This window comes from Callithrix jacchus, chromosome 7 (assembly GCF_049354715.1).
Source record: "Callithrix jacchus isolate 240 chromosome 7, calJac240_pri, whole genome shotgun sequence".
NCBI classification, from domain to species: domain Eukaryota; kingdom Metazoa; phylum Chordata; class Mammalia; order Primates; family Cebidae; genus Callithrix; species Callithrix jacchus.
In genome coordinates, this window is record NC_133508.1 from 48910557 (window position 1) to 48924143 (window position 13587).

At 52.9% G+C, this 13587-nt stretch overlaps 1 protein-coding gene across 8 annotated transcripts in view; it reads right to left on the bottom strand.

The window, feature by feature from the left end:
• Window positions 1-13500, bottom strand: part of MASP2 (MBL associated serine protease 2) — a 22464-nt gene extending 8964 nt beyond the window's left edge. For 3 of the 8 annotated variants that reach the window (XR_013519781.1, XR_008482572.2, XM_035307710.3), the window contains exons 1-7: window positions 13462-13500; window positions 13151-13379; window positions 12816-12993; window positions 11406-11537; window positions 9254-9450; window positions 8795-8942; window positions 3939-4057 (exon numbers count right to left, since the gene is read on the bottom strand). Coding sequence is in view for 3 of the 8 variants with exons in the window: in XM_035307710.3 (XP_035163601.3) it covers window positions 3939-4057; window positions 8795-8942; window positions 9254-9450; window positions 11406-11537; window positions 12816-12993; window positions 13151-13379; window positions 13462-13466 (1008 nt within the window). In the remaining 5 variants the exon portion in view is untranslated. Of the gene's footprint in view, window positions 1-3561; window positions 3668-3938; window positions 4058-8794; window positions 8943-9253; window positions 10932-11405; window positions 11538-12763; window positions 12994-13150; window positions 13380-13461 lie in introns of those variants that run through there. The other 5 variants (XR_013519784.1, XR_013519783.1, XM_054258759.2 and 2 more) reach the window with 4 other exon arrangements.
• Between the last annotated feature and the right edge of the window lie 87 nt (window positions 13501-13587).

Here is a 13587-nt window from a genome sequence, read left to right on the forward strand (position 1 = left end):
TCTCAGCAAATTGGGAGGCCAAGATGGGAGGATTGCTTGAGCTCAGAAGTTTGAGACCAGCCTGGGCAATACAGTGAGACCCTCACTTCTACAAAAAAGACAAAAATTAGCCAGTGGTGCTTGCCTGTAGACCCAGCTAGTTGGGAAGCCAGAGTCAGGATTGCTTGAGCCTGAGAGGTCAAGGCTGTGGTGAGCCATGATTGTGTCACTGCACTCCAGCCTGGGTGACAAAATGAGACCCTGCCTCAAAAAAAAAAAAAAGTGCCAGAGGACTGTGGTGACAAGTCTCAGAAAGCGAGTGTGACAAGACTTGAAGCAAGTGTGTCTGTGTATCTGTCTAGCCTGTGGCCATTAGCTGTAGGAGGGCTACTAAAAATTCTTTTTTTTTTTTTTGAGACAGTCTTGCTCTGTCACAGTGGCATGATCATGGCTCGTTGCAACCTTTGCCTCCTGGGTTCAAGAGTTTCCCCTGCCTCAGCCTCCTGAGTAGCTGGGACTACAGGCACGTGCCACCACACCCGGCTAAATTTTTAGATTTTAATTGAGACAGGATTTCACCATGGGCAGGACGGTCTTGATTTCCTGACCCTGAGATCTGCCTGCCTCAGCCTCCCAAAGTGCACAGGTGCAAGCAATCTCTTTTTTAAAATTATTATTTATTTTTTTAAAGACGGGGGTTTCACCTTGTTGGTCAGGCTGGTCTTGAACTCCCGACCTCAGGTGATCTGCCTGCCTTGGCCTCCAAAGTGCTTGGATTACAGGCCTGAGCCATCACACCTGGCCTCTTTTTTTCTTTGAGACGGTGTCTAGCTCTGTCGCCAGGCTGGATTGCAGTGGCGCAATCTCAGCTCACTGCAACTTCCGCCTCCTGGGTTCAAGCGATTCTTCCACCTCAGCCTCCCAAGTACCTGGGACCACAGGTGCATGCCACCACGCCTGGCTAATATTTGTATTTTTAGTAGAGACGGGGTTTCACCATGGCCAGGATGGTCTTGATCTCTTGACCTCGTGATCCGCCCACCTCAGCCTCCCAAAGTGCTGGGATTACAGGCGTGAGCCACCGCACTCGGCCATGTGAGCAATCTCACCCAGCAAGAATTCTTTTGTAGCTGGACATAGTGGCTCATGCCTGTAATTCCAGCATTTTGGGAGGCCGAGGCAGGTGAATTACCTGAGGTCAGGAGTTTGAGACCAGCCTGATCAATATGATGAAACCCCATCACTACTAAAAATACAAAAATTAGCCTGGCATAGTGGCACATGCCTGTAATCCCAGCTAATTGGGAGGCTAAAACAGGCAAATTACTTGAACCCAGGAGGCAGAGGTTGCAGTGAGCCAAGATCACGCCATTGCACTTCAGCCTGGGTCACAAGAGCAAAACTCCATCTCAAAAAAATATTTCTTTCGTGAGCTTCGTCTATGTGCTATCCATCAGCTTTCACTGCCAATGTCATTCACAGAAAGACATTTTTCAACTTGCTGAGATAATGTTTTTTAATATCAAACATTAAAATAAAAGAAGATGGGCCAGGTGGGGTGGCTCATGCCTGTAATCCCAGCACTTCGGGAGGCTGAGGTGGGTGGATCACAAGGTCAGGAGTTCGAGACCAGCCTGACCAACTTGGTGAGACCCTGTCCCTACTAAAAATAAAAATTAGCCAGGCGTAGTGGCACATGCCTGTAAACCCAGCTCAGGAGGCTGAGGCAGGAGAATCTCTTGAACATGGGAGGCGGAGGTTGAAGTGAGCCGAGATCACACCATTACACTCCAGCCTGGGCAACAGAGGGAGACTCCGTTTAAAAAATAATAATGATAGCCGGGCGAGGTGGCTCAAGCCTGTAATCACAGCACTATGGGAGGCCGAGGCGGGTGGATCACGAGGTCAAGAGATCGAGACCATCCTGGTCAACATGGTGAAACCCCGTCTCTACTGAAAATACAAAAAAAAAATTAGCTGGGCATGGTGGCGCGTGCCTGTAATCCCAGCTACTCAGGAGGCTGAGGCAGGAGAATTGCCTGAACCCAGGAGGCGGAGGTTGCGGTGAGCCGAGATTGCGCCATTGCCCTCCAGCCTGGGTAACAAGAGCGAGACTCCGTCTCAAAAAAAAAAAAAAAAATAATAATAATAATGATAATTAATAAATAAAAGAAGATGGCTTTGGGAGAAACTGTGCTTCAAAGGATTTCAGGACTTCTTATGTTAAGTCAGAAACTAAAGATGTTTGTGGTCCAAGGAGCTGTGGAAAAGAGCCCAAGAAGTTTGCAAGGTGGGAAAAGTGTCTCGCTTTTTTTTTTTTGACTCTCCACAGGACTGTGGATTGCATAGCTAGCTATCATTTCAATGTTATTACTTTTTACCACTGGGATTCAGTGACAATTTTGAAGAACATAAAGAGGACGTGTTAATTTCTTATCTGTGCCCCTAAAGCAACATACTAAGCATTTTTAAAAATTATACTCCTCCCTTAACAGTGATCACTATTTATAACTTTGCACAACACACTCTTTCCCAGGGCTGTCTACATTTTTGTGGGCCCAGGAGTTGTTTCATGGAAAGGTCATTTGACCGGGGCGGACTTTAATGTGATACGAGACAGGGCATGTGGAGCAGGATAGCAAACTCATCTTTCTGTCGTTCCAGCCACTTCACAAAGAGCTGCTGTCCTATGTGACCAACAGAAAAGTTGCTCATTTTATTTTATTTTATGTATTTTTTTTGAGACAGGGTCTTGCTGTGTCGCCCAGGCTAGAGTGCAGTGGTGTGATTCCCAATCACTGCAACCTCCGCCTCCCAGGTTCAAGCAATTCTCCTGCCTCATCCCCCAGAGTAGCTGGGATTTACAGGTGCCTGCCACCACGCCCCGCTAATTTTTGTATTTTCAGTAGAGACAGGGTTTCACTACATTGGCCAGGCTGGTCTTGAACTCCTGGCCTCAAGTGATCTGCCCACCTTGGCCTCCCAAAGTGCTGGGAATACAGGTGTGAACCACCATGCCTGGCCAAAATTGCCCATTTTAATCACCAGCTTTCCAAAGTAGCTTTAAAATGAAGGGCTCGGGCTGGGTGCAGAGGCTCACACCTGTAATCCCAGCACTTTGGGAGGCCGAGGTGGGTGCATCATGAGGTCAAGAGATCAAGACCATCCTGGTCAACATGGTGAAACCCTGTCTCTACTAAAAATACAAAAAATTAGCTGGGCATGGTAGCGTGTGCCTGTAGTCCCAGCTACTCGGGAGGCTGAGGGAGGAGAATTGTCTGAACCCAGGAGGCAGAGGTTACGGTGAGCCGAGATCGGGCCACGGCACTCCAGCCTGGGTAACAAGAGTGAAACTCCGTCTCAAAAATAAAAACAAAAAAAGGGCTCACTTACATAAATTTAATGTTACATATAAAGAAAGAAACAAAAGGCCGGGCGGGCGAGGTGGCTCATGCTTGTAATTCCAGCACTTTGGGAGGCCGAGGTGGGTGGATCCCCTGAGGTCAAGAGTTCGAGATCAGCCTGATCAACATGGAGAAACCTTGTCTCTACTAAAAATACAAAAAAATTAGCTGAGTGTGGTGGCACATGCCTGCAATCAGCTACACAGGAGGCTGAGGCAGAAGAATCGCTTGAACCCAGGAGGTGGAGGTTGCGGTGAGCCAAGATCGCGCCATTGCACTCTAGCCTGGGCAACGAGAGCAAAACTCCGTCTTAAAAAATAATAATAATAATAATAAAGGCAGGATTCCCAGAATAGAATTTGCCCTAGCCATCCTTTTTGCCCTCAGCAAACTTATTTCTTGGCTTTCTATTATTTAAAGATAGACAAAAGAAACCATCGTGCTGACAAACTATTATTTTCCCACTTTCCTTTCACATATCTTCAGATGGAAATACGTTTACATTTCAAAGCGATCGTGATTGATCGTGGTGTACTTAGTCTTGTTTTAACTCACTTGCAGAAGCTCATAGCCAGTCTCGCAGAAGATGGAGAAGCTGTCTTTCAGGATGTATTTGGCTTGCACAGGTGAAATGTGGCCATTAGGTGGCGCCATCGGATAAGGGCAAGGCTGAGCTGCGCAGAGGAAACCAGGCTTAATGGTTTTGATGTGGTCTATAGTAGTCAAATCTGAATCGAGCTATCTGAAGTTCTTAGTTTATAAATAAAATATTCAATGTGTAAAGAGAGCTTGCCATACATGGGTAAGGTTCTTAAGATTTAAAACCAGGCTGGGCGCGGTGGCTTACGCCTGTAATTCCAGCATTTAGGGAGGCCGAGGCAGGTGACTCACTCGAGGTCAGGAGTTTGAAACCAACCTGTCCAACACGGAGAAACCTCGTCTCTACTAAAAATACAAAATTAACCGGGCATGGTGGTGCACGCCTGTAATCCCAGCTACTCGGGAGGCTGAGCCAGGAGAATCGCTTGAACCTGGGAGGCAGGTTGTAGTGAGCCAAGATTGTGCCACTGCACTCCAGCCTGGGCAACAAGAGCTAAACTCCATCTCAAAAAAAAAAAAAAAAAGATTTAAAACCAAAGGCAAGATTAAACTCTCAGGTGCTTTTGAAAACGAAGATTTGTTGTTTTCCTTGGGACTGAGCCAAAGGTATGTGAGAAAGCCAGGTATGTGGGAAGATGGTGCAGTCCCCATAAATGCAGCCTCCTCTGTGTCGAGAACTTCAGAGCCACAGCTCGAAACCAAGAGAGAGTGTAACTTTGAGGAAAAGTGCTCGGGGGAGCCTTTGAGACCTGCATTGGACTGGAGCTGGGTTTAAATTACAGCTCCCTGTTTCCCAGTGGCTATGTGTAACCTCTCTGAGCCTCAGTGTCTTCATCTGCATGATGGGAGGTGGTGATGATAATAGTTGACAGGACTGCTGTGGAGATCAAATACAAACCATCCAGGCTAGTGCTTGGTGTCACTGTCATTGACCCTCACAGCAGCCCCGTAGGATGGCTGTCGTGGCTTCCCCTCATGAGCATCTTTCCACAGTGCTCAGGCCACCAGGACACTGCATTCCACTCCAGCCCCCAAACCCTGGCCTCCACTCACCCCAAGGCTTCAGTGCTCCCCAGCTAACCCTAAAAACACACCGGCCAGTTTCTGAGTCCACTCCTCCCTCCAGCACCTGCTCTCTAGGTCCAGTGGTCCCTGCTAAGCTGCTGGGGCAGCTGTGTGCACCTGGGTGCCCCTGACCCAGCCTGTGTCCTGGGGCAGCTCTCAGTCCCATGCAGGTCATAAAGTCTCCCCTTGAGAAATCAGTCTCCAGGGACAGCCTCAGTGGACCTGTGGGAGCCCAGGGCTTCTAGCACTTGAGGATTTGTCACGAGGAAGAGGTGGTGGAAGTTCTCCTAGGGCCTCAGAGGGCAGAGCCAGGGCCAGTGGGGGTAATCATGAGAGGCAGTGTGTAGATCTTGGCTCCACACCCCTCAAGCTGTGGCTCTGTGGTTCCTCCATGGTCAGAACACCCCTTTTCCCTGCCCCAACTCATACCCCACCTCACCTTCCACAGCTCCACACCCTGAAGAGTGAAGCCTCTGGGCTTTTGCACACACTCCTCTGCCACCTACAACTCTGTCCAACACTCACTTATCCTTTCAATTGAATCTTGGTGTTTCCTATTCCAGGATGGCTTCCTAGCTTCTAACCCCTGCCTGGTGAGGTCCTCCTTCAGACTCACAGATTGCCTAGTGCTTGGCTCTAGGCTGTGCTTGCCACAGGGCTCTGGTTATGTTTCTGTGACTGTCCCCTCACTGGACTGAGCAGAGGCTGTGGGAACTGTGGCTTCCACATTACATGTCCCTGGTACGCATCCATAGGATGGAAGGATAGGTGGATAGAAGGATGGTGGATGGAGGGATGGATGTATTAATGGATTGGTGGATAGAAGGATTGGTAAGCAGAAGGATGGGTGAGGGATAGATGGCTGGCTGGAAGGATGGATGGATGGGTGGATGAATGGATAGTATTGGTAGGTAGGAGGATAGGTGGATAGATAGATGCCTGGAAGGATGGCTGGATGGATGCATGGATACATAGATGGATGGATATAATTGGTAAGTAAAATGGGTGGGTGGATAGACAGCCGGAAGGATAGACTGGATGGATGGATAAATGGATGGATGGGTGGATGGATAGATGCATGGATGGATGGATGACTGGAAGGATGGATAGATGCATGGATGGATGGATGGATGGATGGATGCATGCATGGATAGATGGATATAATTGGCTGGTAGAAGAATGGTTGGGTGGATAGAGGGACAACTGGAAGGATTTATGGATGAATGGATGGATGCATGGATCCATGGATGCATGGATGGATGAATATGATTGGTAATTAGAAAGATGGGTGGGTGGATAGATGGATAGCTGGAAGGATTTATGGACAAATGGATGCATGGATGGATGGATAGGATTGGTAGGTAGAAGAATGAGTGGGTGGATAGATGGACAACTGGAAGGATGAATGGATGGATAGATAGTAGGATGTGTAAGTAGAAGGTTGGGTGTATGGTTGGATGAATAGAAGGATGGGTGGATGGAAGGGTGGGTGGGTAGATGGATAGAAGAATGGATGGATGGATGGGATGGGTGTGTGGGTGAAAGGCTGGAAGAATGGATGGATGGATGAATGGATGGGTGGGTGGATGGATGGATAGTGGATGGCTGGATGGGTATGTAGAAGAATGGTTGGAGGGATAGATGGATGGTTAAAAGGATAGATAGATGAATGGATAGGATTGGTAGTTGGAATAATGGGTGGGTGGATAGATGGACAGCTGGAAGGATGGATGAATTAATGGATAAATGGATGGGTGGATGGATGTGTAGGTAGAAGGATGGTTGGATGGGTGGATAAATAGAAGGATGGGTGGATAAATAGAAGGATGGGTGGATAGAAGAATGGGTGGGTGGAAAAATAGAAGGATGGCTGGCTGGATGAATGGATAGAAGGATGGGTAGGTAAAAGGATGAATGGATAGATGGCTGGCTGAAAGAATGGATGGGTCGATGGATAGATGGATGGATGGATGTGTAGGTAGAAGAATGGGTGGATGGGCTGGGCATGGTGGCTCACACCTGCAATCCCAGCATATTGGGAGACCAAGGCAGGTGGATCACCTGAGGTCAGGAGTTCGGCCAACATGGTGAAACCTGGCCAACATGGTGAAACCCCACCTCTACTAAAAATACAAAAAAAAAAAAAAAATTCATTGGGCATGGTGGTGCATACCTGTAATCCCAACTACTTGGGAGGCTGAGGTAGGAGAATTGCTTGAACCCAGGAGGCAGAGCCAAGATTGCACTATTGCACATTGCATTCCAGCCTGGGAGACAAGGGCAAAATTCCATCTCAAAAAAAAAAGAAGGAGTGGATGGGTAGGATTGGTGAGTGGAAGGATGGGTGGGTAGATAGCTGGAAGGAAGGAAGGATGGATGGATGATGGATGGATGGATGGATGGATGGATAGAAGGATGTATAGATAGAAGGATGGGTGGCTGGGTAGATGAATATAAGGATGGGTGGGTGGAAGGATGGATGGGTGGGTGGATTGACAGAAGGATGGATGGATGAATGGATAGATGGGTAGGTAGAAGGATGAGTGAATGGATAGATGGATGGCTGGAAAAATTGGTGGATGGATGGGTGGATGGATGGATAAGATTGGTAGGTACAGGCCGGGCGCGGTGGCTCAAACCTGTAATCCCAGCGCTTTGGGAGGCCGAGGCGGGTGGATCACGAGGTCAACAGATCGAGACCATCTTGGTCAACATGGTGAAACCCCGTCTCTACTAAAAATTACAAAAACTTAGCTGGGCACGGTGGCACATGCCTGTAATCCCAGCTACTGAGGAGGCTGAGGCAGGAGAATTGCCTGAACCCAGGAGGCGGAGGTTGCGGTGAGCCGAGATTGCGCCATTGCACTCCAGCCTGGGTAACAAGAGTGAAACTCCGTCTCAAAAAAAAAAAAAAAAGATTGGTAGGTACAAGGATCAGTGGGTGGATATACGGATAGCTGGAAGGATGAATGAATGGACAGATGGATGGATGGATACATGGATGGATAGATGGATAGATGAATGGAAGGATGGATGGATGGATGGGTGGGTGGATGGAAGGCTTAATGGGTAGGAGGAGGGACAGATAAAAAGATGGGTATATGTATGTATGTATGGATGGATGGATAGGATGTGTAGAAGTATGGGTGGATAGAAGAATGAGTGGGTAGAAGGATGGGTGGGTGAATAGAATGGATGGATAGAAGGATAGGTGGGTGAATAGATGGATAGCTGGAAGGATGAATGGATTCATGATAGAAGAATAGATAAATAGAAGGATGAGTGAATGGCCAGATAGATGGATGGACAAAGGATGGGTGGGTAGAAGGATGGCTGAATAGGAGGATAAACTGATAGGATGGGTAGGTAGAAGAATGGGTGGATGGCTGTGTGGACAAAAGGATGGATGGATGGATGGATGGATGGATGGATGGATGGATTGATGGATGGATGCCTGGAAGGATGAGTGGATAGAAGGATGGGTGAGTAAAAGGGTAAGTAGATGGGTGAATGGGTGGCTAGAAGGATGAGTAGTGGAAGGATGGATGGGTGGCCGGCTGGAGGGAGGGACAGCTAGTGCTTCCCCTTAGAGGGATGCTGCCTCAGACCTCAGACACCACTAAACCTGGTGTCCCTTCCTAGTCTTGGCCCAGAAGGAGCCCCACACTCTGGGCCAAGCTCCTTGACACTCCAGGAGAGAGGGTAGCTTTGTGCTTCCAGCTGGGATCTGAGACCCACTTGCTCACCTGTGCTCGTGTAGTGGATCTTCCAGCCTGTGTGATCACCTGACTCATCTGTGACAAAGGTGATGGTCACGTTGTTGCTTTTTGTTTCAATCCTGCGGGGCAATGTCTTCCCACAGAATGGGCCTTGTTCCTCTCTGTCCGTTTGAATCTGAGAAAGAAGCTCATGAAAGCTGGGGAGCTGCTGCCCGGGGTCTCACCTTGGCCGAGGGAAGGGACCCAACTTCTCAGTTCAGGGACAGCCAATGAGGCCAACCCAGGTCACAGATCAGCGTGCCCCTTCCCGCTCTCCCTCCCACACTTGCATTCAGAAGGCCCCAGTCTTAGACCCCCATAGAGTGCCTGGAGAGGTGAGGGTTGCTGAGGTGGACAGGAACATGGTGGGGTTCGTGCTGTAGTAAGTAGGGGAGCAGCTGGGCTGAGGGGGCATCTGGGACAAGATGAGGGTCCCAGGAGCCAGACCTTGAGGAAGTCGTAAGGACACAGGATTTCCGGGTGCGTTTCCACATCAAAGAACTCCACAAAGTCCAGGATGATACTGAACCCCTCCTGCAGGCGGATGCTGTAAGTGCAACTGGAGAGTTTGGGGTAAGGCTGTGGGTATTCAGGGCTGCTGAGCTCCCCAGACGGCTGGGTGAAGACCTGGCCCCAGCACAGGGCTGGAAGGAGGGAAGGAGGGGAGTGACTTGGTGTGCCCTCCATCAGCCCTCGAACCAACAGCAGGGTGGGCTGCCTTGGGGAGCAGGACACAGGGCAGGGACGAGGCTGGGACATCGGCATCCCTGGGTTGAGCTGGGCCCTGCAGGTTGCCAGCCCCCAAGGCCTAGCCAAAAACCAAACGACCCACCTGATGGCTGAGGGACAGCTTAGAGAGGGGGTTTCTCTTGCTTTGAGGCTTTAACTGAAACAGGCAGCACTTGGGACAGGGTGTACGGGCCTCACGCACACCCCCAGAGAGCATGGGGCATCCTGGGCCAGAGCTGCAAGCCCAGGGTGGGGGCTGGAGCATGAGTTCTGCCGGGCTTTGCTGGGGCAGTGGGGGTCGGAGGTGGATGAGCACACAGGGAGGAGGAAGGGACACTCTCCTTGATCCCTGGGAATGCGGGAAAAGGGAAGAGTGTTTCCTTGAGCTGAGGGACCCCTTCAGTACTCCCCCAAATTCCCCCACAGCCACCCCATCGATTCCCAAGTTTATTCATCAGGGGTCTCCTACCCAAACCCAGCCAGGACCAGCCAGCCCCCTGGGTTCCTGGGGGAACCATCTGGAAGAAGGGCCTCTCGTCACTCCCCTCCCCCAGTTCTGGCACCTGCCCTGGAGGTAACTCCTGGAAGTTCAAGGCTACAGTGATCCTGACTGAGTCTGGTACTCTCTTTCCTCCTGGGAGAGCTGATGCTGCAGCCACAGGTGGGGCCTTGGGCTGCGCTCCATCCCTCAAGGAAGGCTCTGTCCCCATCCCAAACCACCACCCCACCCCTAGCTGCAGTGGGGGGCATTTGAGCTGTGAGGCCCCTCACAGCTGGTGGCTGTTGCACTCCAGCCTGGGTGACAGGCCCCATTTGAGCTGTGAGGAGCCCCAACGTTGCCTGCCTTTTTCCCTGTGGCCGTGCCCTTTGGGGCAGTGGGAATCATCTCCGGATTTGGGGGGTCCAGATTGCCCCCTTCAATGAATACCTCCCAGGGTGTCTCCTCTCTGGGTCAGACTCCTCCAGGCCATACCCTGAATGGGGTTGGTTCAAGATTACTCCAGGGTCAGCCTCTGGCGACCAGACCCTGCCCATCTCTGGGCCTCAGGGCCCCATCTTCAAAAAGCGGGGTTGGGGGGGAGCTAATAGCAAGACCTTCTGGCCAAGGAGCCAGGGCCCCATGGAGGGGGCGTCCACAGACCTGGGGTTCCTCAGGCTGGGAGGAGGGTAGGCAGAGAGGCGTGCACCCCGCCCCCTCCCCGCCCTCCCACTCCAGAGACACGCGGCAGCAGGTGGGGCGGAGCCAGGTTTATTATTGGGTCCGTGGCAGGTGAATGGGAGTTGGGGCGCAGCCAACTCAGCCCGGCCCGCTGAGGCCAGCTGAGGCCAGCAGGCTGGCTCTGGCTTCTGACCTGCTGGGCAGGCCGGCGCTCCAGGGGAAGCTAGAGGATCTGCTCTGGAAGAGACATCAAGAGACAAGGAGAGACACTGAGAGGGAGACACCGAGTGGGGGGGGCAGCGTCAGTGCCAGCGGGGGTGCTGCCCACACCCCAGAGCACTGGCCAGTCCCGTGGTGCAAGGGTGCAGTCCTGAGGAACCAGGCCAAGGTCCCCCGACTCTCCCACCTCAGGAGCTGCTACAGCTGCCCCAGGCGGGGAGTGGCTGCAGGAGGTGTTCCCAGAGCCCAGGTGGGGCCTGGTACACGGCCGGGTGTTGGAGTTCCCCCCGGTTGCTGGGGAGAGTGGCACTGGGAATGGGCCTGGCTGGTGGGAGGACAGGCAGGGCTGAGAAGGGAAGCTGGGGGGGAGGGTGCCTAGAAACACCCAGTGTCTGGGGCCCAGTCCCTCCACAGCCCTGGGCGGAGCAACAATGGCCCTGAGGAGCTGCGTGTGTCCAGGGGAGGGTGCATTGGGCCCGGTGCCTCCCTCACCTGAGCAGGTGCGCTTGTTCTGGTGCAGGACGTAGCCTGCGCGGCAGGAGCAGTAGAAACCGCCCAGGTGGTTGTGGCAGTGGTGGTCGCAGGCGGGCGCCTCTCCCGGAGCCACCTGGCACTCGTCGATGTCTGGAGGAGAGGCAGGGCCCGGCAGAGGCGTCAGGAGGGAAGGAGGCGGGATCCAGCCTGGCCTCCTCCCAGCAGACCCGTGACCTCAGAGAGGACCTCAGAGGGAGGGAGGCCTCTTCCTGTCTGGGGTGGGGACCGGCGTCAGGCCAAGCACCTTACGGGCCCAGGTTGCTGCGGGCTCCCCAGAGCGCAGGGAGGAAGATGCAAACAGCACCTGCTTGTTGTTTTTGTTTTGTTTTTTGTGTTTTGAGACAAAGCCTCACTCTGTCACCCAGGCTGGAGTGCAACGGCACGATCCTGCCTCAGCCTCCCAAATAGCTGGGATTACGGGTGCACGCCACCATGCCCTGCTAATTTTTTCAGTAGAGACGGGGTTTCACCATCTTGGCCAGGCTGGTCTCAAACTCCTGACCTTGTTATCCACCTGCCTCGGCCTCCTAAAGTGCTGGGATTACAGGCTCACGTGAGCCACCACACCCAGCCAACAACACCTCTGTTAAATCAGCAGGAAGTTCAGTGTCCAGCCAAGGCCACGAAGCTAGTAAGGGGAGGCAGTGAAACTCAGGGGCCCGGGCTACCGCACTGAACCTTGCAGCAGCTCCCTAAGGAGCAGAGAAGTTGTGCCACTTGCCCGAGGTCACACAGCTGGTCTCTGCAGGGACTGGGATCTGAACTCCGGCATCCCGGCAGCACTCCCGCAGGAAGAGACCCATTTTCTCAGCTTTAAATGGGGCGCTCAGCCCCTGCAATGTTTTGTTTTTTTGAGACAGAGTCTTAGATTCTCGCCCAGGCTGGAATGCAGTGGTGCAATCTTAGCTCACTGCAGCCTCTGCCTCCTGAGTTCAAGCGATTCTCCTGCCCTAGCTTCCTGAGCAGCTGTAACTACAGGTGCATGCCACCACACCAGCTAATTTTTGTATTCTTAGTGAAGGCAGAGTTTTGCCATGTTGCCCAGGCTGGTCTTGATCTCCTGTCCTCAAGTGATCAGCCTGCCTTGACCTCCCAAAGTGCTGGGATGACAGGCGTAAGCCACTGCACCCAGCCAGCCCCTTCACCACTTGAGGCAATGCTATCCTTAAGACCTTGGCTCGGAGCTGGGGCTCAGCCCATATGTCTGGAAGTCACAGCTCCATTGGTTGGTCTGTGCATTGCAGATGATGGCAGCCCCGCCCAGGGGGAGGTGGGGGGGACTGAAGGCAAGGCTACCTGGCTTAAGACAGTGTTACCCCCATAGCCAGCTGCGCAGGCTGAGATGCTGCAGGCTTCCTCTTGGCTCACCCTCGGCCGCGTAGAAGGCCTCGAACCCCGTGAACGGCTTCTCGTTGGAGTAGTCAGAGCGGAAAGTGACATCCAGGCTGGGGCCCGTTGAGTAGAACGTGTCATTGCCGGGAGCCCGCTCCGTGTCTGTGCTCTCTCGCCCGCACAGCGTGGCCAGCACCTTGGCCCCTGAGCTCAGCTGTGGGGTCAGGGGTCACAGGGAGGGAAGGCAAGACCCAGGCCTGATCTCCCGCCTGGCCAAGGCTGGCCCCTGCTCCCTGGTGTCCCCGAACTCTGGCTACTCCTTGGGGACCCCCTGACCCTGAGAGACCCCAGCCCTCCCACCCTGACGGCACCTTGACGAAGTCGTACTCGCAGAGGTGGGAGAGCTCCAGGTCGAAGTGAGTGAAGTAGAGGCGCAGGCGGTAGCCAGGGGGTGCGGTCAGGGTCCAGTGCCGCTCCTGGTCATTGGCGTACTCCCCTGGAAAGCCGGGGGACACCAGGCGCCCAAACACAGGCTCAGGCCACTTCGGGCCCGAGGGGGTGGCCATTGAGCCATACAGCAGGCCCAGGAGGGTCAGCAGCCTGCGGGCAGGGCAGGGGGGTGAGGGCCCAGGCCTGTGCTCCCACCCCGCACCCTGCAGGGAGGCCGTGGGTGGTCACCTACCTCATGGTGTGCTCGTCTACCTGGCCTGGCCTGGTCTGCGGCCCCACACTGGTCTCACCTTTGATCTGTTTGTCCAGTGATCTGCCCCTGCCCCCAGGCTCCCTGACTCTGGGATTCTGGGAATCG